The 22,048-nt window shown below is 39.5% G+C and overlaps 2 protein-coding genes across 2 annotated transcripts; one reads left to right on the top strand and one right to left on the bottom strand.

Moving 5' to 3' along the window:
* Window positions 1–276: 276 nt before the first annotated feature.
* Window positions 277–939, bottom strand: LOC143027515 (uncharacterized). Its single transcript, XM_076188801.1, has one exon. The coding sequence runs from the start codon at window positions 937–939 to the stop codon at window positions 277–279; it is 663 nt and encodes a 220-aa protein (XP_076044916.1).
* A 3,073-nt stretch (window positions 940–4,012) lies between these two features.
* On the top strand, window positions 4,013–18,020 carry LOC143027536 (mitochondrial tRNA methylthiotransferase CDK5RAP1-like). Its single transcript, XM_076188830.1, has 6 exons — window positions 4,013–4,038; window positions 6,538–7,799; window positions 7,972–8,120; window positions 8,637–8,763; window positions 9,751–9,837; window positions 17,796–18,020. The coding sequence occupies exons 2-6, from the start codon at window positions 6,564–6,566 to the stop codon at window positions 17,952–17,954; spliced, it is 1,758 nt and encodes a 585-aa protein (XP_076044945.1). The 5' UTR covers window positions 4,013–4,038; window positions 6,538–6,563; the 3' UTR covers window positions 17,955–18,020.
* Window positions 18,021–22,048: the final 4,028 nt, after the last annotated feature.

Below are 22,048 nucleotides of genomic sequence, written 5' to 3' on the forward strand. Positions count from 1 at the left end.
CGTTCGCTTGTGTATAATTTTAGCAACGTTGTTAATAATAATAATAATAATAATAATAATAATTATCTTTAGTATTGGTCATTAGGTACCCCGAAGGGTAACAAGACCACATGGCAAGGTTGGACGCTATAGCGGTGTTAGTGTGCAGGTTGCAGCCCCTAAGCACCGAGAGGTCAGCAGGATTAATGTACTTGTGGAGTTCTTCTCTAGTAGACAATTCTTTCGCGATTTTACTTTTAAAAGATTCTACGGTTTTGGCACTAATGGTTTCTTGGCTCAGCTTGTTTCATGGTTCTGTAATTCTTGCAGGTAGGAAGTTTTTCTGTAGCTAGTTTGGTGTTGTAATTGTAGCTTTAAGTTGTGACCTCTGGTCGCTGTACTAAGTGTTGAGTTGAACATCGCTCTTCCACAGCTGTTGCATTCCCTCCTGTAATCTATCAGATCAATGTTCTTCATAATCTTGAAAGCTTGTATAAGGTCCGCTCTATGTCTTCTAAACTGGAGTGTTGGGAGTTGAAGACTAGCAAGTCGCTCTGAGTAGGATAAGTGAGACAGTCCTGTAACCAATCGTGTTGCCCGTCTCTGTACTCTTTCAAGTGCAGCCTTGTCTCTTTTCAGCTTTGGGGACCAAATTACCGAGGCATACTCCAGGTGAGGGCGAACTAGGCTTTTGTACAGGTGGAGGAAGGCAGTTTTGACCATAGCCGTAAAAGTGTGTTTGATTGCTCCAAGTACTCTATTGGGCTTGCTGACCTGTGCTTGAATATGGCTTGAGAATTGCAGCCGCTGATCCACCGTGACCCCCAGATCCCTTTCTTCTTCCACTGACACCAGCGTGTGTGGTGATCCATCAGATCCATTCATTGTATATTCATATAGTGGGTTGTTTGTTCCCACATGCATAATCTTACATTTCTCTGGGTGAAACAGCATCTGCATTTTCTGTGCCCATGACTCCAGTCTTACTAGATCTTCTTGGAGACTGCTGTTGTCGAGTACTTCTATTACTTGGTAGATTTTTGTGTCATCTTGAGGAGATCGGGAACATCCGATACAAACATCGTGAAGAGGAGGGGGCCCAAAACAGAACCCTGAAGAACTCCACTGGTGACCCTGGACCAGTTGGAGAGAGCGCCATTGACCAGCACCCGCTGCTGTCTACCTGTGAGGAATAAGTTTATTTGGTATTGAATCCATATACATGAAATACAGATAATGAAAACAACACATAGTTCGAAATAACAATTACAACTGCCAAGGATAGAAAAAATGTAAGATAAAAATATATTACACTGATTTATTATAATTTACAAAATCAACATTTCATTTTCTAATGCTGTATAGCGTAGGTGTGCACTTCTAAATAAAAATACCTTATATATATATATATATATATATATATACATATATATATATATATATATATATATATATATGTATATATACAAGCCGCGGGCTTTGCCATTCCCGGCTTCGCCGGAGGCTTGGCTGCGCAAACGGCGGCCTACGGCCGCAGCTTTCCGCACTCTAATCCCTCGTTTTCCCCTTCGGCCTCGGCCTCGGGGCGGAACCCCAACACGGGATCACCAGCACGAAGAAGAACGCGAGGAAGAAGAACGCGAAGTAGAATGCGAAGAAGAACGCGAGGAAGAAGAAGAACGCGAAGAAGAAGAAGAACGCGAAGAAGAATGCGAAGAAGAACGCAAAGAAGAACGCGAGAAAAACGCGAAGAAGAACGCGAGGAAGAAGAAGAAGAATAACGCGAAGAAGAAGAAGAAGAAGAAGAAGAAGAAGAAGAAGAAGAAGAAGAAGAACGCGAAGAAAAAGAAGAAGAACGCGAAGAAGAAGAAGAACGCGAAGAAGAAGAAAAAGAACGTTAAGAAGAAGAAGAAGAAGAAGAAGAAGAAGAAGAAGAAGAAGAAGAAGAAGAAGAAGAAGAAGAAGAAGAAGAAGAACGCGAAGAAGAACGCGAAGAAGAACGCAAAGAAGAAGAAGAACGCGAAGAAGAAGAAGAACGCGAAGAAGAAGAAGAAGAACGCGAAGAAGAAGAAGAACGCGAAGAAGAAGAAGAAGAACGCGAAGAAGAAGAAGAAGAAGAAGAAGAAGAAGAAGAAGAACGCGAAGAAGAAGAACGCGAAGAAGAAGAAGAACGCGAAGAAGAAGAAGAACGCGAAGAAGAAGAAGAGGAACGCGAAGAAGAAGAAGAAGAAGAAGAAGAAGAAGAAGAAGAAGAAGAATACCACCTGACCCCGACTTACCCAAGCTCTTTTTCAAGAATATTTTTAGGACAAAGTGTCACCGAAATACCACCTTTCCCCGACTTCCACAGCCTTTTTTAGAAGAATATTTTTATTTAGACTTAGATATATATATATATATATGTATATGTATATATATATATATATATGTATATATATATATCAGAGATGCTATCGAATATCATTTAGAAAGTAACCGTTTGATAAATGATAGCCAACATGGTTTCAGACGGAAACATTCTTGCGTGACTAACTTACTCGAATTCTACAACACAGTTGTCTCGAATTATGACAAAAGAAACAATATAGATTTAATATATCTAGACTTTGCAAAAGCTTTTGATACCGTCCCACACGAAAGACTACTTACTAAATTAGCTTTGCATGGAATAAGTGGTAGCCTATTAGGTTGGACTAGTAATTGGTTGAAAGGTCGAAAACAGAGAGTTGTTTTAAATGGAAAAACTTCTGGATGGAAAAGTGTTGCAAGTGGAGTTCCTCAGGGTTCCGTTCTTGGGCCACTTCTATTCATAGTATATATAAATGATATAGACCATGGACTAAAATCTACTGTTTCCAAATTTGCTGATGATACAAAACTGTGCGGAGTGGCAAATGATCACTCAAACCAATTAGATATTCAAGAAGATTTAGATCAATTACAGCAATGGTCTGAAAAGTGGCTAATGAAATTTAACACAAGTAAATGCAAGGTAATGCACATAGGTAAACATAACAGCAAGTACGATTACAAGTTATTTGGAAATTCGTTAACAAAAGTGGATAGTGAAAAAGATCTCGGCGTAATTATCAGTAACGACCTCAAATCATCCAAGCAGTGTATTTCAGCCTCTGAGAAAGCAAATAAGATTCTGGGATTGATTGCGCGATCTTTTGATTTCAAAAGTCCATCACTCATTAACAAGCTATATAAATCGTTAGTTCGTCCACATTTGGAATATGCTGTTTCCGTATGGTCACCGAATCTCATTAAAGACATTGACAGACTGGAAAAAGTACAACGGCGAGCCACAAAACTGATTCCAAATATCAAAAATAAATCATACGAAAATCGACTTAAGCACATGAATCTGTTTTCCCTAAAAAAGCGTAGACTCAGAGGTGACTTGATACAGGTCTTTAAGATTTTAAAGGGAATTGACAACATCAAAAGTGACCAAATTTTCACATTGAATGAGAATCAGACAAGAAACAATGGTCTCAAACTGTCCGGAAATAGATTCAATTTGGAAGTAGGTAGAAACAACTTTGCCAACCGTGTAGTTAATGAATGGAATAAACTTCCTGCACAGGTAGTGCAATGTAGTTCAGTTCGAAGCTTTAAGAATCATTTAGATAAATACCTAAGTAAGATGCTGTAATTATTATAATTTATGTTATATTATTTGTTTTTGTTTTGTTATAATTTGTCTGTCTGATTTTCATTTATCATTAGTTATATGTCAATTTATTATCATTTACTATTTACCTGTTTGTTTGTTATTCAACTATACCAATGCATTTATTTATGTATTTTAATTGTTATTTACATTGTTTTAGTTTTAATTTATTATTAATATTATTTTTTTTTTTTTTTTTTTTTTTTTTTTTTTTTTTGTGCATCCGACCTAGATATGGATCAAAAGGTCTCCTGTCGGCATGCTTTGCCTTTGTAATCCTTTGTAATATATATACATTTTTTTTTTTATATCGGTAAGCCGACCACAGATGTATATTTTCATTTTGGTGGGAAATGGACAAACAAACAATTTTGCACTTGGTATGTATAGCAAGACATTTACCTATAGATAACACGAGGCAATGACGATGACACATTTAAGAACTTTTTTGTTAGAACGCATACATAATTTTCTCACTTTTTCAACCTTTGTAAAGTAAAATATTTTCTAATTGTTCAACATCTTGGTATGACTGTTGTAGTTCCACAGTTGATTTCTCCAATATTGGCTGTGAAATCTTCCAAATCTACTTCCCGATTCATAACTAATGTGTCTAAAGATTTTGTGTTAGATTCGAAAGAAGTACATTGTAAGTTCGGAGCCACAAAAAAGTAAATGTAAACATTGAAATATCTTAAACCAACATTGATATCGTGCAGTAGGTTTGATAGGGTAACCTGTACACTTCATGAGTATCTAGTCAGCAGTCTTTATTTGGAAAAGGTAGAAGTGGCCATTAAATGACTTAAAACCTCCTCCCCAGAAAACTATCCTTGCACATACTAACATAGATAGATGATAGTGTAACGAAGTATTATGCAGTATATATAAAGTAGAAATGATAGTAGTATAACCACTGAAAATTTAGTCTAGAAATGTCAATTAGAAGCGGGAAATAAAGTATAATGAACCCCCATCCCCCACAGGAAAAATCCAGAAACTACCCTTGAATATTGAAGTAACTTGATTAATAACGAACAGGCAAAGAATCAAGAAAAACTAAACTGATAGAGTTAAGAGTACTCAGTAACTCACTGAAAATGTGGTTACATTTTTGTTAGAAATGCTAGGAAAAGGAACTGTAGAGGAGCCTTAGAGACCCCTAAAATTGCCACTATACCATAATGATTAATGATATAAATCACTATTGTGATTGACTCGCCTGGTATAAGTTTTCCAATTATAGGTGATAGAAGAAAAGCAAATATTGTATGTTAATTTTTTGGTAATATACATACATGATAAGTAAAATTTCAAGAGATAATTTTCCTAGTAAGGTTTTTCTTCATTAATGGCAAAATATATTACAATATATATTCCCCCTTGAAAGGGAGAACAATCATTGTGGTGTACTGTATAGTGTATAGATAGGCAACTTGAATGAGATAATTCTTTATATGGATGGAAGTTGCTTTGATGTAGTTTTCGGGGTAGGTCTAAATTGCTGCTTTAGGTTTTAAAAGTACTGAAATAAGGAGGGAATATCTAACAATATTAACCTTGGAACTTCTAGTTTTAACTCAATGATTTATGATTTTATGTTAAAGACAATATTATGTTGATATTACACTAGATAGGCGTTTATTTTAAGATGTTATGAAAGGCTGAGGGAGTAGGGTGGTCCCCAGGGGCTGCAGATTTTAACGAGTACCATTCCTAAAGGCAACTGGTAACTGCAACTTACCTCACAGTCCTAACATGGGTCTACTTGGTAAATTAAGATGAAAGTATCACCATTAGAATTACATAATTATCTCCATTATATGATTTTCTCAGGTCTCCAGTTAGGTTATGCTAGACTAGATTATTTTAAGCTAGGATAGGGTAGGTAATGCCAAGTATTGAATGGGGTTTACAGAATACTGTAGTACTGATGGTGATACTGTATTACACCAACTCTTCACATGTGAACTCCTAGTACCAAAATGCTCACCCACACACATGACCTAGTGATGATAACCTAGCTTAGGAATCACAAAATAGCTTTTAATAACACCCAAGCCTATTTAAGCAAACTAGAATAGTGGTTTAGAAATAATATAATGACCACATCTTCTCAAAAATCACCAGTGTTATTCACTGCACACAATCATAAATCAGAGAAACATCCAGTAGTAAAGTAAAGCTACATGGCCAAACCCTTCCATTGGAAAAGAGCCCAAAAATTGTGGCTCTCACTTAGATGTAAGAACTTCAGCCCACACATCAAGGAACTGACAGTGAGAATAAATCAATGAGATGTACTAAAATCAATTGCAAGCAAAGGCTTTGGACGGCAAAAATAAATTTCTATCTACTATACTTCCACAGCATGGTTCCCCTTATAAAGGGAAGAATTGCCACCCCAGAATGCCTAAATGAAGAATCGTCATGCCATTAGATCCCACCTGAAGAACTGTCACCCCAGTATGCCAAATATCAACAGAGGAATAAAGATTAGGATAGGTTAGGCTAGATTGAATGAGGGTTATGCTTATTGTCATCAACTTAAACAATCAAAGAATCATAAACCCAGGATGACCCACATAAAATATTGTCACCCTAGGATAAGCCACATGAAGAATTGTCACCCTGTCAAAATCTGGGGTGATGATTCTTCATGTGATCTGAATTAGCCAAATCAAATTACACACCTATATCATTAATAAAACACACCCTTTGCAAAAATATTACACTATTAAGATTATTTTTGATATGGTTTACAAATCAATATAAATTGGAGTGGGGGGTAAAGGAGAAATAGAGGGTAAATATAGGTGATCTTATTTTAGGATAAGAATAATAAACATGTCTGAACAGAATTTTTTTTTCTATTTCAGAAGTATTCCTCTTCATCACTGTAACAATGAGATCACCATCAAGGGCAGGTATATTGCAGATATTTAGTATCCAACGAATACTATTAAAAAATAGATTGGGATACTGTGAACCATTACATCGTACTCAATATTCATCCTCTAAAGCTATCAGAAGTAAAACTGCTGCTACAGAGGACAAAAGGCTCAAATATATGAATGGTCCAGGATTATCTCATTTCCTGGCTAACAGCCAATCTTTAGATAATCGTTATACAAAGAAACTGGCCGAAAAAGTATCACATCCTTATGTAAAGTTTGAGGATGTCAGTGGTCATCAAAGGAAAGTTTATTTTGATGTATATGGGTGTCAAATGAATGTAAGCGATACTGAAATTGCTTGGTCAATTCTTAAGTCTCATGACTTTCAAAGAACTGAAAGAATTGAAGATGCTGATATTATTCTAGTAGTGACATGTTCCATAAGGGAAGGGGCAGAACAAAAGATTTGGAATAAGTTAGATTTATATAATGGCTTGAAAAATAAAAGAATGAAAAAGAAGAATCAAACTCCATTGAAAATTGGTGTCTTAGGATGTATGGCAGAAAGATTAAAGCAACAGCTACTAGAAAAGAGCAGAGCAGTAGACCTTGTTGTTGGTCCCGATAGCTACAGAGACCTACCAAGACTCTTAGCCCTTACTGAACATGGTCAGAAAGCAATAAACGTCTTGTTGTCACTTGAAGAAACGTATGGAGATATTATGCCATTAAGCTTATCCGAAAACAGGATGTCAGCCTTTCTCTCCATTATGAGGGGGTGTGACAATATGTGTACATATTGTATTGTTCCTCATACGAGAGGAAGAGAGAGGTCTAGATCTGTGGAATCTATACTAGAAGAAGTCAGGTTTCTGTCTGATCAGGGCATTAAGGAAATAACACTGCTTGGTCAAAATGTTAACAGCTATAGAGATATTTCAGAATATAGCCAATCATTTACTTCTGAAGAAACTACTCTTGCCAAAGGATTCAAAACTATTTATAAAACTAAAAAAGGTGGACTGAGGTTTGCAGATTTATTAGATAAAGTCAGCCAAATCAACCCTGAAATAAGAATAAGGTTCACATCTCCACATCCGAAAGACTTTCCTGATGAGGTGTTGTATCTTATAAAAGAGAGAAATAATATTTGCAGCAATATACACTTACCTGCTCAAAGTGGAAACACGAGAGTTCTTGATCTTATGAGAAGAGGATATTCAAGAGATTCTTACCTGGAGCTGGTAAGCATTATTACCATTGGTAAAATGTAACAAACTCAGCAATTATAACATTAGATTTAAATATGTTAATGTTAACAAGATATATACACTGGCAGAATTACCCATACTGTATGTTCAGACAGATAAAATTAAATTTGTCATTTGTTTCTCATTTTCATAATGTCTTTTTTAGGTCTCTCATATCAGAGATATAATCCCAGGAGTTTCCCTGTCCTCAGACTTCATTTGTGGCTTCTGCTCAGAAACTGAAGAAGAATTCCAGGATACATTAAGTTTAATAAAGGAAGTTAGATACAACTACTGCTACCTCTTCCCATACAGGTGAATTTCTTAATTCTTGTATGAGATATGAAGTGCATGTATTGATTTTTTCATATGCAGGTAGGCTGTTACTAATACAACACCTTTGGAACTTTAGGAGTGTCAGATGACATGACATGGAGAAGAAGTGACATGGTCCAAAGGGAAATTTTTCATGTCGTCTCAAACTGATGAGGGGGAAGGGGGGTCAATATATTAGGAAATGGTGGGGGTAAATCAACTCTGGCTTCTCAAGATCTGAAAAAGAATAGTTTTCCACAAAGAGTGATAGATGTTTGGAACAAATTGGATGAAAAAATAGTGTGTGCAAAAACCATACAAGAATTTAAGAGCAAACTAGATGCTGAAAGATACAAAGATGGGTCTCTTATAAGCATAGGTCCCTTCCTGTATAATACAACTAGGTAAATAAATATACATAAGGAGGAAAAGGCAGTTTGGTATGTGCATATATTTATTTTTCTGTCCAACCAGTGTTTAGATTTTAATTATATTGGATATATTTTTCATTTTAAGCTTACGAGAGAAGACCCCAGCTCACCGAAGGTTTGAAGATGATGTTCCTTCTAATGTCAAACTAGACAGACTGGATCGTATGATAAAGTTGTTTCGCCAAGAGGCCCTTAAACTTAATCAGGCACAAGTAAGATTATATATATGTTTTATTGTAATAAGATGTGTACTTTACTAAGTGAATGTTTAGAATGACTAATCCGTATAAATGATTACCAGTATAATGGGTATGTTTCAAGGAGGAAGTGCTAAAGTACACTGAGATGGTGTGAGAAATGAGGAGGATAGTAGGGAACAGAAGAAGCAGCAGTAGAATGGTGGGATGAAGAGGTCAAGGGAGTGGTGGCAGAAAAGAAACAAACATATGCAGAATGGTTGAAAAGAAGAAATGAAGAGGCAAATGAGAGCAGATTACAGAGGGTGGAAGCAAAATGTAATGTTAGGGAGGTCAAAAGGAGAGTAGATGTGAGGTGGGGAAGGTGTTGGATAGAAGGTTATGAAAAGAATAAAAAGATGTTTGGGAAGTGAAAAGAGTGAGGGAAGGATAAAGGGTGCAGTTGGACAGATGTTAATGACAATATGTACAATATTTCAATTTGTTGAATGGAAAGGAGGATAGGCTTTGGATCAATTGTAGAATTTCCCACACACACACTGTTTAATAAAGGTCTGAAGTGCTCCATTGTCACTGCACTGTCACTCAGGTCATGGTAAAAAAAAATTTATTACTTAATTTACAGTTTGGAATCATTAATTGTTAGATTAGGTTAGGTTGTTATCACCATCATTAATGCTCTCAAACTATAAATTGAGTTATTAAAAAAAATGTTACCATGACCTGGTTGACGGCATGTGCCTGACCAGTAATGGTAATGATAGTAACCGAACCTGGCCATGAATGCTCCCAAATTCTAAATTGAGTAATAAGAAAAATATTACCATGACCTGAGCGATGGTGGAGCACTTCAAACCTTTATTGATCAGTGTGTGTGTGTGGGGGTTTTACAATTGATCTGACACTTTGAATGTGACAGTGTGAAAAAGATGAAAGGTGGTAATATAGCTGGCTCATATAATTGTCACACTGGATGTCTGATGAAGAACAATTCATTTTCAGATTGGAGAGAAGCAGCTAGTGTTAGTTGAGGGGCATAGTAAACGAAGTGCCAAGGACTTTGCTGGTCGTAATGATGGCAACACTAAGGTCAGTCATTCCTCCCTATTACCTTATTTTGAGTACGCATTTTGGAACTGTACTCTTGGGGTCTTATCTCTGTGTCCTTTTCTCAAAATTTGCTTTAAATTCATTCATGTTTTCTGCCTGGGTTGTATTTTTACCTAACTTTTTAACCCCTTCAATACGGGGCACATCGCACGTCTGGTAGCATTAGCTGCCCGATGTGCGATGTTGCGTCATAATAATCGCATTATAAAAAATAAAGTCAGTGCTTAATTGTTCGTTCTCTTTCACCCGTGAATTTTGATAACCATAGAAAATATGATGAAGCCAGTTTAGAGAGAATGAAGCTTACGTAGGTACGACTACAATAAATATAATCAAAAGGCCGACGTCGGCATCATCACGTACCCACTTGCTCCTCATGACGCCGACGTGTGCGGCACCGTATGGAAGTGGTTAAATTCATACTTTTTATCCCAAACCAGCAGGTTTTTTGATATTTTTTTTCTACTCATTTTTTCAGTTCTAAATATCATTATCATGTCATTTTTATTTTATTTATTTTGTATGTGTGTGTATTTACCTATTTGTATCTTACAGGAAGAGGAGTTACTCTCGTGGTGTCCCGTCTCTGTATCTTGCCACATCTAATTTGCTCTTAAATTCTTGTATTGTTTTTGCACACACTATTGTTTCATTTAGTATGTTCAATACATCCACCACTCTGTGGGGAAAGCTGTTTGTTTCAGGTCTTCAATCACTGTCCTTTTTGAGTTTCCTTCCATGTCCTCTTGTGTTTCTCTTATCCCAATTTAGTAAGTCATCTCTATCAAGGACTTCCACACCTCTCATAATTCTGTGTGTGTATGTGTCTCTCTCTTCATATATCTTATCAGGCAGGCTTGGGATAATTTTGGTTGTTTTCTTTCAATTTGGTCTCAGAAGCACAGTGACGATAAAACTTGGAACTTGATTGTAAGTTACTCTTACTCAGTACAGTACCTGATTGTGGTTAATGAATGTGATAGAGTTGGTAACCACATAATAAGTGCAGAAACTATTGGTTATTTTAAGAGGAAGTTAGATAACATTATGGATGGGGATGATAGGTGGTAATGGACATGGAACTGCCTATTGTAGGCCTTATGGTCTCTTGGAGTGTCCTTCATACTTATGTTCTTATATATCTGATATACTCTTATATGATACATGTACTGCAGTACTGTATTTCTACATTTTTACTTGTATTACTGCTATTTCTAGATGATAGTCTTTTTACACTGTAACTTGTTCTTGTCTGCAAGTTCAAGATGGCATAGGACTGCCAATGAGTGCTGTTGTTTTAAGTTGTGCAGGTCTGGGAATGTGTGTGTGGGACCCTGAAAATACCTGATGTCTGATTTATGAATATCATATTTATTAAATGAAGCCTTGCTGTGGATGTGCTGTGTTTTGCTGCATTGCTTCTGATCCAAGGCAGTGGGCAAGATGCAGGGATGACACATCATCCAGGAGCCAAGATAAGATGGAGGGAGGGAGGTGAATGGAAGTGGAGTATTTGGGGATGGAATGAGTGAGAATGGATTTTATGCCTTTGTTTTTGCAGGAAAATTAAATTTTCCCTGATACAAACTCTTCGGTACTCCTTACAATAGGATACTTCGCGTAGTGCAAATATTTCTACTGCTAAATTAAAATCCTCACTCTGTGGGTCTGGGCAACGCTTATCCTCAGTAAGGGGCCCTATTGGGACAAGGGGGCTCTTGCCCTCCACCACAAGTCTCGCACACTATACACCATTCTCTTTGCGGTAGTCAACATCTCTCAACTATACCTGCTCTTATTTAGCTTTTATTGGTTTCCCCCTTATTGGGCCAATTTTAAGTCAAAATCCCTTATTAGCATGGCAGCAAACCGTTAATTAATCAACGGTTCAATATTTAAGTTGTGTGCCGAAAATCAAGCAACCTGCTTCGATCGTCACCAGCTCACTCCCAGGACGCTAAGGAGTTTGTCGTCCTTCAATTTCATCGGGGTTTACCTACCCATCCTGTGTCCTGGAATTTCTTGAGTGCCCTCTCCCTTTCCTGTATTATTCCCCTAACCGCCACTGGGTATCCTACCCCTCACTGTCAGTATGGAATCTTGTTCCAGTGTTGTTGTTGTTCAAGATAGGTTGTGTGCCTTCACCGAAGGGAGATATCCCTGCCTCACCCCGTTACCGCCAGCACAAGCTGACCCTCATATTTGGTGTATAAAGTGTAGAGCTCTCAAGTGTTCACCTTCATCCCCATGTGAGACGTGCATTCAATGGGATGATAGTCAGTGGTCCGTGTACTTTCATGTTCACAAGAAAGCGCATGCAGGGAAAAAGGTGCGCAAGCATAGAAAATGGCTTCCACCTTCATCCCCCAAAACCAAGAGAAGGCAGACTACGACTTCAGAGGAGACGAGCAATTCTCTCCCTCCTCCAAAGCGTAGTAGACAAGAAGGTTGTACAACGTCCACCTCGAGTCATTCTCAGGCCAAGTTGTCTTCTATTCCTTCAACCAGGGCGGTTAGCTTAGACGGACATGCACCTCTGGCCACCTCTAGCTACCGCTCCTGTAAGAGATTTTTCTCGGATGAGGTCGCTTGCAGCTTGCCCTCGACCCTTCCCAGAAACTCGATGCCGAAACGGACAAAGAACCCGGGTTCGAAGACAAAGAGCCCCTCAGCCTCTTCTTCTACTCAGGACTCCCGCAGTACGCATAAAACCCATCCTAGGAAGAGCCGGGTGATCAACGGAGACCTTTCCATGCCCTTTGATCACGAGGACAGAGGTGAGCCTACGCGTGCGTTACTTGCGGGTAAAACCACCTCGACCAGAAGAGAGAACCTCTCCTTAGGGTCCCCCGGACCATCTGAACCTAATCGCGACTCTCCAAGCGGGCATTTACAGGAACTTCTCTCCACTATCTATTCCCTCTTTCACACAATGAAAGAACAGATGATGGATGAACAACGCGAATTCATACGGGCAACTCAAAAAAAGTTCCTGTTGAACTCCGAAGTATGAAAGGATTCAACGCCCACAAGAGCCCCCCTAGAACATGTTCCAGCTGATTAGAACCCCCCCGAACCAATCAGGGATGAGGATGAAGATGCGGTGTTTCTCGCTGACCAGACAGACTCCGGCTACGACGACAATGACGTCCAAAGCACCTGGGATGAGAGGGCAAGTTACCAAACCTCGCAGGATTCCCAGTCGGAATCCCAGATGGTTGTTAAACCCTCCTTCTCAGAGATCCTCTCTAAAGTTAGGAGAGCTATTCAACTGGGCCCTCCACAAGAAGAGGAAGCCACGTTCGAGTCAGAAATCTTCAGGATGGGCAATTCTCAGACAACAAAACCACCTCCTATCCAACTCCCATGGAGTACACAGACGGTAAGAGCCATGAGCCAGGCCTCCGACACACTTACAAAACGGACAACTGAGAAAGCGCGCTGGCGCTCTGTTCCAGTGGAAAATAAAAAACGCTTCTACATCCCATCAGGGACAAATCTCAAAGAAGCCTCGATCCCGGTTAGGTTACCAGAGCTTGTCAAAGCGGACGTGGATTCACTACTCAGAAGAGACGACATTCTTTCCGGCAGAGAATACAGGGACCTCGTTCAGGGCCTGGCTCTCTCTCTTGTGGTGTACTCCTGGCTGGAACGCGTCTTGGCTTCAGTAAGGGAGTTTTTACCCAAGCTGCAACCTCCAGGCTCTATTGGAAAGCTCGAGCAGAGCCCTGAAGCATCAAGCGGCCTGCCTCTCAACATCTTGGGCCAACATCGAGTCACGCAGGAGAGACACCATCCTAGAGGACCCCAGTGACCCCCTCCTCAGGGAAATTTATGCTCTAACCCACATGCTGATTCCCCCGGACATGGTGGATTCAGCAATCACAAGCAAAAACCAACTGATGCATAACAGAGCCTTCGAGAGAGAAGCCGTCCCTACCTCGAGGCCAAGGCCAACCTCCCCCCTCCCCCCATCAGCCCCGGGGACCCCTCAGATGCAAAGACAGCCATTTCCTCACTCTAAGAAAGAAGAAAGGCCACCCCTCCAAGTCGAAAATGCAGACAGAAAAGCCCCGCCCCTTTCCGAATAGAGAACCTAGATGCAAACACCATAGAGGCTCCACCCCCCCCCCCCACAGAAAATTCTAGGAATTCGCCAGCCCATCCGCACAAAGCGGATGGGCTGGAGAGCATTGGGAAGAGGCTGGGGCGGAAGACTGGACCCTACAAGTCATCAATACAGGCTATCGTCTTCCCTTTCATGCTATCCCAAACCTCTCCCCCTATCCCATCCAAGTCAGCAGCTACCACCTGGACTCGGCTCGCGGGGGGCCCCTAGCGGAGGAAATCTCCATTCTGCTCCAGAAAGGAGCTTTAGAGGAAGTCTCGACTCCGGACCCAGGGTTCTACTCAAGGCTATTCCTAGTAGAAAAGACAACAAGGGGGTGGAGACCAGTCATCGATTTGTCTCCACTCAACAAGTTCCTTTCCCTGATGAAGTTCCGAATGGACACCCCAGAGTCCGTAAGGGCGTCTATCAGGGAAGGGGACTTCATGGTGTCACTGGACCTCCAAGATGCCTATTTCCAAATACCAGTGCATCCCTCCTCCAGGAAATTCCTCAGAATCGTCCACAAGGGCAACACCTTCCAGTTCACCTGCCTATGCTTCGGACTTTCCACAGCACCCCAAGTCTTCACCAGAGTGTTCAAACTCGTTTCAGCGTGGTCCCACTCCAGGGGAATTTGCCTACTCTGTTACCTGGACGATTGGCTGATCCTTGCACATTCCGCCCAGCTATGCCAAGAACACCTGAGAATGGTCCTAACCTTCGTCTGGAAATTGGGCACAGTAGTAAACCCAGAGAAGTCAGATTTCTTACCAAAACAGAGAGTCACGTACCTGGGTATGGTCCTGGACTCCTCCCTAATGAAGTCCTTCCCAGTAGAAAAGAGGATCCAGAATCTCACTTCTCTAGTTGCACAGGCACTATCGACCGGGTTCCTGACAGCAAAACAATGCCAAATCCTCCTGGGCCATATGGCCTCCATAGAGAGATTAATCCCCAGAAGCAGACAAAGAATGCGACCACTACAGTGGCTCCTCAAGTCTCAGTGGGCCCTGCAAGAGGGAGAACCCCTACAACACATCTCCCTCACCGAAGAAGTCAAGGATTCTCTTCTCTGGTGGAAGGACCCGTGCAACCTGCTTGTGGGGATGCTCCTCAGCCCATCTCCCCCCGAAGTCCTCCTGTTCTCCGATGCCTCCAAGGAGGGCTGGGGAGCCCACCTCAACGACGATCACGTCAGCGGTTCCTGGTCCACAGTCGACCGGACAGCCCATATCAACTGGCTAGAGTTGAAAGCAGTACTCCTGGCTCTCCGTCACTTCAAGGATCAAGTCTCGGGGAAAGTAGTGGGCATAATGTCAGACAATTCCTCGTTAGTAGCCTACCTGAACAAGCAAGGAGGCACAGTCTCCCAGGACCTATGCCTTCTGACTATGGACATCCTCAATCTAGCCGAGAATCTCCAAGTGTTACTCAAAGCCTGCTACATCCCAGGGAAGAGGAATGTCTGGGCGGACCACCTCAGCAGGAAGAATCAGATAATCAGCACAGAATGGTCCCTCCATCAAGAAGTAGTGAACTTCATCCTCAGCAAATGGGTCTCCCCTCTACAGTAGTGGACCTTTTCGCCACGAGATGGAATCACCAACTCCCAATATATTTCAGCCCTCTCCCGGATCCTCTGGCACCAGGAGAAGACGCTCTTCTACAAAGTTGGGACAACCTGGACACCTACGCTTTCCCACTGTTTCCTTTGCTCCAGAAGGTACTCCAGAGAGCAAGAAACGCATCCAACCTTCGGATGACTTTGATCGCTCCTTGGTGGCCAGAAGCCCCATGGTTTCCAGACGCCCTCGATCTAGCAGTAGAAGAGCCCCTGGCCCTTCAGGGAAGACCAGACCTTCTACATCAACCCATCAACGGGGCTTGGCACAAGAACCCTTCAGCACTCAATCTTCACGCGTTCAGACTATGGTCCGGATCCTCCTAAAGAAGGGTTTTCCCAGAGAGGTGGCGGAGGACATGTCCGCTCCTATTCGCTCTTCCTCAGCTAACCTTTATCAAGGGAAATGGAATGCCTTTGCAGAATGGTGCCACTCCAGGAAAATAGTCCCAGATCAAGCCACCATTCCTGAGATCGCCTCCTTCTTCCACTTCCTCAGGAAGTCCAAGAAGATCTCCCTCTCGGCAGTGCAAGGCTATAGGGCAGCTCTAAATCAGGTGTTTTCTCTGAAGGGAATGGACCTAGCCCTTTCACCAGAAATTTCCATGCTCTTCAGGCACTTCAAAAGATCGTGCCCCCCCAGGGAAATCAGTTCTCCTCCGTGGGATGTGGCATTAGTCCTGAACTCTCTGAGGGGTCCCCCTTATGAACCCCTCCGAGAGGCACATCTGAAGGACCTCACCTTGAAGACAGTTTTTCTGCTAGCCCTAGCATCTTCCAAGAGAGTAGGGGAGTTACACGCCATCTCTTATAGAGTCGCCCATTCCAAAGGATGGAAAGAGGTCTCCTTCACTTTCATGCCTCAATTCATTGCCAAATCCGACCCTAGATTCTGGTCCTTTAGTGTTCTGTCCTTGGACAAATTTGTAGGGGGAGAACAGACTGAAACACTACTATGCCCGGTACGAGCTATCCGGACCTATCTCAAGAGAACTGAACATCTTACACCAGAATTAAAGAAGTTGTTTGTCTCTGCTAAAGTTAAGCCGAAGCCCATCACTAAGAATTCAATTTCTTACTGGATCAAGGAAGTCATCCGCAGAGCCTACGACATGAACCACACAGATTGCCCTAAAGCGAAAGCCCATGACCTGAGGGCAGTGGGGACCTCCCTAGTCTTCAGAAAGAATCTGTCAGTCAACCAGGTTCTTCAAGCAGGTATATGGAAGAGCCAGAATACGTTCACTTCCTTTTACCTCAAAGAAGTTATGTGGGAATCTTTAGGGAACTTCTCTTTGGGCCCCATAGTGGCCGCCCAAGAAGTCCTGAAATGATATACCCCTCCCCAATAGCACACAGCCGACCCTGACAACTCATCCAGGTTCTGGCTCGGCAAACGCGGTGATAACTTTCCAAAGTCCTTCTCATACTCCTACATTCCCTTACCTCACCCGAGGGCTCTCAAGCATTCCAAGGGAATCAATTCAAGCCCTTCAGTGGTACAAAAGTGAGTATAACCTGTCTGTCTCCACTCCTGGGAACAGAAAGGGGTGCACTTCAAAGTTTAGGGGAATGTATAGGGATCTGGTCAACGTAGTCTTAGCACACTAAATTTTCCTTACGGTGGTTTTCCAGGCTAGATAACAACTTCCTTCCCTCCTAAGTCCGAGTCTCCTATTGTAAGGAGTACCGAAGAGTTTGTATTCTTCGGAACAAATGTAATTTTCGCAGGAAAATTAATTTTTCCCTGATACAAACCTGAGGTACTCCTTACCTCTAATGGCCCTCCTCAACCACCCCCCTAAAAAGTTCCTTCTCCTTGCCTGACAAACCTTGTGATTAATTTCATACCTGGCTCAGAGAATGGAATATAGTGTGCGAGACTTGTGGTGGAGGGCAAGGGCCCCCTTGCCCCAATAGGGCCCCTTACTGAGGATAAGCATTGCCCAGACCCACAGAGTGAGGATTTTAATTTAGCAGTAGAAATATTTGCGCTACGTGAAGTATCCTATTGTAAGGAGTACCTCAGGTTTGTATCAGGGAAAATTTAATTTTCCTGCAAAAATTACATTTTTTTGTTGGCTACCTCCCTGTAAGGGAGAAAAAGCTGTTGGTATATGTATGTATATTTATTAAAGGTTTACTGTATATGTAGATAAGTTTTAAAGATAATACCACATTAATCACATGTTTATTTTCTCACAGGTAATTTTTCCTGATATGGAGACACCGGTTGAAGGTGGAAATTGTCTCAAGAATCCAACATCTGGAGAGTATGTAGAAGTACAAATAACGGAGGCCAATTCTCAAGTCTTGAAAGGATATCCAATAAGAATTGTTACCATGGATCAGTTTCACTCATGATTGTGATTTTGTTAGTTGTGTATATTTATAAAGATAACAAGTAAATGTATATAGCAGATGATATTACTTGTGCCTTTAGTATTATCCTTTTCTCTCGTATATCAGCCCCCCAAATAATTTATACACACAAATATGAATATATGAATATCTATATACCAATAAGCTTCTCCTTAAGGAAGGTAGCCATCAAAGGGGCATCTGCTTGCCTCCACCCATCCCACTCCCATCCGTCAGCCAATTCCCTTCTATCTTAGCTCCTTGTGGATGAAGGGTCATCCCTGTCTCCTGCCCCACAGCCTGGGTGTGGAACAATGCAGGTACCACACACACACAAATACACAATATATATATGTATATGTCAAGAATGCTAATATCCCTTTTTAGCTTCTGAAGGAGACAGTTTTAGTATTTAAGAGGTACAGAAATATCATGCATGTCTGGAACTCAGTTATCTGATTTTGCCTCTCTCTAGAGTGGCTTCAATATTGGTGATTGATTTGGTTTAATGTCACAAACTCCCCCTATCAGGAGGCTTGGATGGTACCCCTAACTGTGGACTTTGTAGCATGGAACTTAATGAACCATGCCCTTGGTTCAACTTGCCTCAAGCAGGATTCAAATTGTCATCATTTCGACCTTCACTGCAAGTAACGATGCCCTAACCTGCTGGGCCAGCAAGCATCCACTTCAATATTAGCTACTTATTTTATGGATATACTACTCAAACTGAGAAATGCTGCCCACATACTTTCTGGGATGGTGTCCTACACAGGTGTGACTCATAAAATCTTCAGTCTGGATTATATAGCCTTTGTTATCAACCAAAGATCAACACCTGTGGTGGAAACACATCCTTTAGCATAATTCCCATAAAAGAGATGAGATCTTGCCAGTAAGTATAAAAAATGAATATAGTAAAAAAAATAGAATATTTGACTACATTCCACATTCAGTCTGGAGAAGTCACATGAGCTTGTAGCCAGATAACCTGCAATTATATAAAAGTTCAACTCTGGCCTAGCTAGCCTAATTCTTTAAATGGAATCCGTTCCCTTAGCTCCTAATATTTGATCTCACATGGCACACATACACACACACTTGAGGCTGAGAAAATGGTATATCAAAAGAAAGGAAAAACAGGAAACAGAAAACGAGGAAAAGGAAACAAAATTAAAAGTAACTTATATCAATATAGATGGTCTGATTTCAGGATTAGATGAATTAAATGATTATCTGGCAGAAGAAAAACCAGATATGGGAATTGTTGAGACGAAATTAAAAGGTCCACTATCACCAAATAGTGTTGGAAAGGTTTATAGAACCACTGGATTAAAAATACAGAGGAAAAACAGGGTGGAGGAATCATATTTTTGACTAAGAAGGGCTTAAATGTGATGAAGATCACAGGAGAAAATAATGTGGAATTAATCATGACAAAAGTTGAAAATAGTGACAAGAAAAGTAGAAAATTTGTGGTGATCTATGTGCCCCCAAAAACATGTTCTTGGAAAGAGTGACCCTTCCAAAATGTTGGAAGACATAAGGCATACATTAAATGAAATGCTAAAAGGAGGAAATCTTGTAATTATGGATGATTTTAACTCTAAAGAAATATGCTGTAAGGAGATGACAGTGAAAGGTGGAGAGGACCTTTGGGAAAGCATACTACTGGACATGACCATTGAATACACAATGACTCAATGGGTAAAAGAGAATGCCAGATATAGAAATAATGAAGAACCGTTGAGACTAGACTTAATATCTATGTCAGAGCAGAAATTGTGTATAAAATGGAATACAAGACAGCAATTGGGAAGAGTGACCACATACTACTTGAGCTTGAACTAAAAGAGGAAATTTATTTGGGAACGAGAAACACAGAAAAGGATGACTAATGTATAACAAAATGGATTTTGTGAAAATTCTCTCAAAAAGTGATTTGGGAAATTTTTAATGAAATAACACAGGTGGAAGAGAAATAGACAATATTAAAAGAAATCTATAATGGAGTGGATAAATACATAATAAAACAAAAACAGGTAAAGGTATACATTAAGTGCTGGTACAACAAAAAATGTAGTTTGGCAAAAGATAGAAGAGACAAAGCTTGGAAAAGATGGAAAAAAAGAAGAAAAAAAAGGGTAAGTGACATACATTAAACTAAGAAATGAATATGTGAAAATATGCAGGGCAGAAAAAAGAAATATGAAAAAAGACATACTAGACAAATGTAAGGATCAGCCTAAATTATTCTACAGATATTTATATGGTAAATTAAAAAATAAACAGGAAATAGTGAAACTATGTCAAGGGAATATGGAATATATAGAAGATATAGAAATGGCTGAAATTATGAACAAATATTTCATATCTCTATTTGCAAATGAAAATACACACATTTGGGATGAAGGAAAGGGAGAAAGATCCCAATGAAAGAAATAATTGTGATGCAGAAAGAAATAAGGGACCAAATAATGAACCTTGATGTCAGAAAATCACATGGCCTGGATGGAATTGCAAACTGGATACTAAAAGAATGTATAGATGAACTAACAGACAAAATATATAAGATAATAGATTGCTCACTCAAAGAAGGAAAGGTACTGCAAGACTGGAAAAATGCCAATATTGTGCCAATATATAAAGGGGGAGACAAGGAAGACCCAACAAACTATAGACCGGTCTCCCTTACAAGTACAATAGCTAAAATATGTGAAAAAGCCATAAAAATAGATGAACAAAACATCTAGAAGAGAACAATATAATGAATCCAAAACAATTCAGTTTTAGTCAAGGAAGATCATGTGTCACAAACTTGATTTGCTTTTTATTCAAGTTAATAGATATAATGCAAGAAAGGGATGGATAGGCAGATTGTGCTTTCCTGGATTTACAAAAGGCATTTGATAAAGTACCACACAAAAAATATTAAGAAAAAACTAAACAACAGGTGTACAAGGAAAATTATTGTAATGGATGGAAGATTTCTTGCATGAAAAAAAAAAAAAAAAAAAAAAAAAATATATATATATATATAAATATATATATAAAAATATATATAAAAAAAAAAAAAAAAAAAAAAATATATATATATATATATATATATATATATATATACATATATGGATGGAAGATTTCTTGCATGAAAAAAAAAATATATATATATACATATATATATGACATGGATGAAGGTGTAGAATATATAAACTACTTTGCAGACGACACAAAACTAAAAAAGTACGGTACAGAAAAAGAATGTGAATCGCTACAGAGAGACCTGGACGAAGTCTGGGAATGGAGCCAAGAGTGAAAAGTGAACTTCAACATTAAGAAATGTATGATGGAGTTACAAAAAAAAAAAAAAAAAAAAAAAAAAAAAAAAAAAAAAAAAAAAAAAATCAGGACATGACATTGGTACAAATGAAGTAAAGAAAGTTCCAAAAAGGACCTCGGAGTAATTATCATCAGACATATCACCAGACAAGGAGATAAACAAAATAGTCAGAGAAACCTACAATTTACTAAGGTCAATAAAGGTGGCTTTTAATTATTTGGATGAGGTAATGGTAATATATATATATATATATATATATATATATATATATATATATATATATATATTAGTAACACTAAGGACACCCAGTAAAGAAAAAAAATATGTATATATATATATATATATATATATATATATATATATATATATATATATATATATATATATATATATATATATATAACCAAAAGGGCAATGGCAAAGATGGCCCCAACACTTTCATAATTGTTGGAGTGGATAGATACATCCTGAAACTACCAACCCTGGAACAAAGAAGAGAAAGAGATCTATTGGCCATTTACAGAATCATGAAAGGCATGGAAGTCCTTGACAAAGAAAACAAATTAAATTGGTTCCTGAGAGATAAAGAAGAGAAAGAATTGACAGGGAAAGGTCTAAAAGTAGTATAAGATGAAGAGCAAGAAATAGAAAAGGAAAGAGAGGAAGTGTACAGAATGGGTAAATATACAGAAGGAAAAAGTCGACCCCTAAAGATCAAATTAAGGTCACAAATGACAGCGAAAAAAAACAAAACAGGAAA

Source organism: Oratosquilla oratoria, chromosome 8 (genome assembly GCF_046742065.1).
Source record: "Oratosquilla oratoria isolate Oo_2021 chromosome 8, ASM4674206v1, whole genome shotgun sequence".
Classification (NCBI taxonomy): Eukaryota; Metazoa; Arthropoda; class Malacostraca; order Stomatopoda; family Squillidae; genus Oratosquilla; species Oratosquilla oratoria.

Excerpts from the sequence above, each read along its gene's own strand:
- LOC143027515 (XM_076188801.1), bottom strand. The coding sequence starts at position 939 with ATGCAGATGCTGTTTCACCCAGAGAAATGTAAGATTATGCATGTGGGA.
- LOC143027536 (XM_076188830.1), top strand. The coding sequence starts at position 6,564 with ATGAGATCACCATCAAGGGCAGGTATATTGCAGATATTTAGTATCCAA. Across the intron at positions 8,764-9,750 it reads TTAAACTTAATCAGGCACAA|ATTGGAGAGAAGCAGCTAGT; the intron begins GTAAGATTATAT and ends ATTCATTTTCAG. Across the intron at positions 9,838-17,795 it reads GTAATGATGGCAACACTAAG|GTAATTTTTCCTGATATGGA; the intron begins GTCAGTCATTCC and ends ATTTTCTCACAG.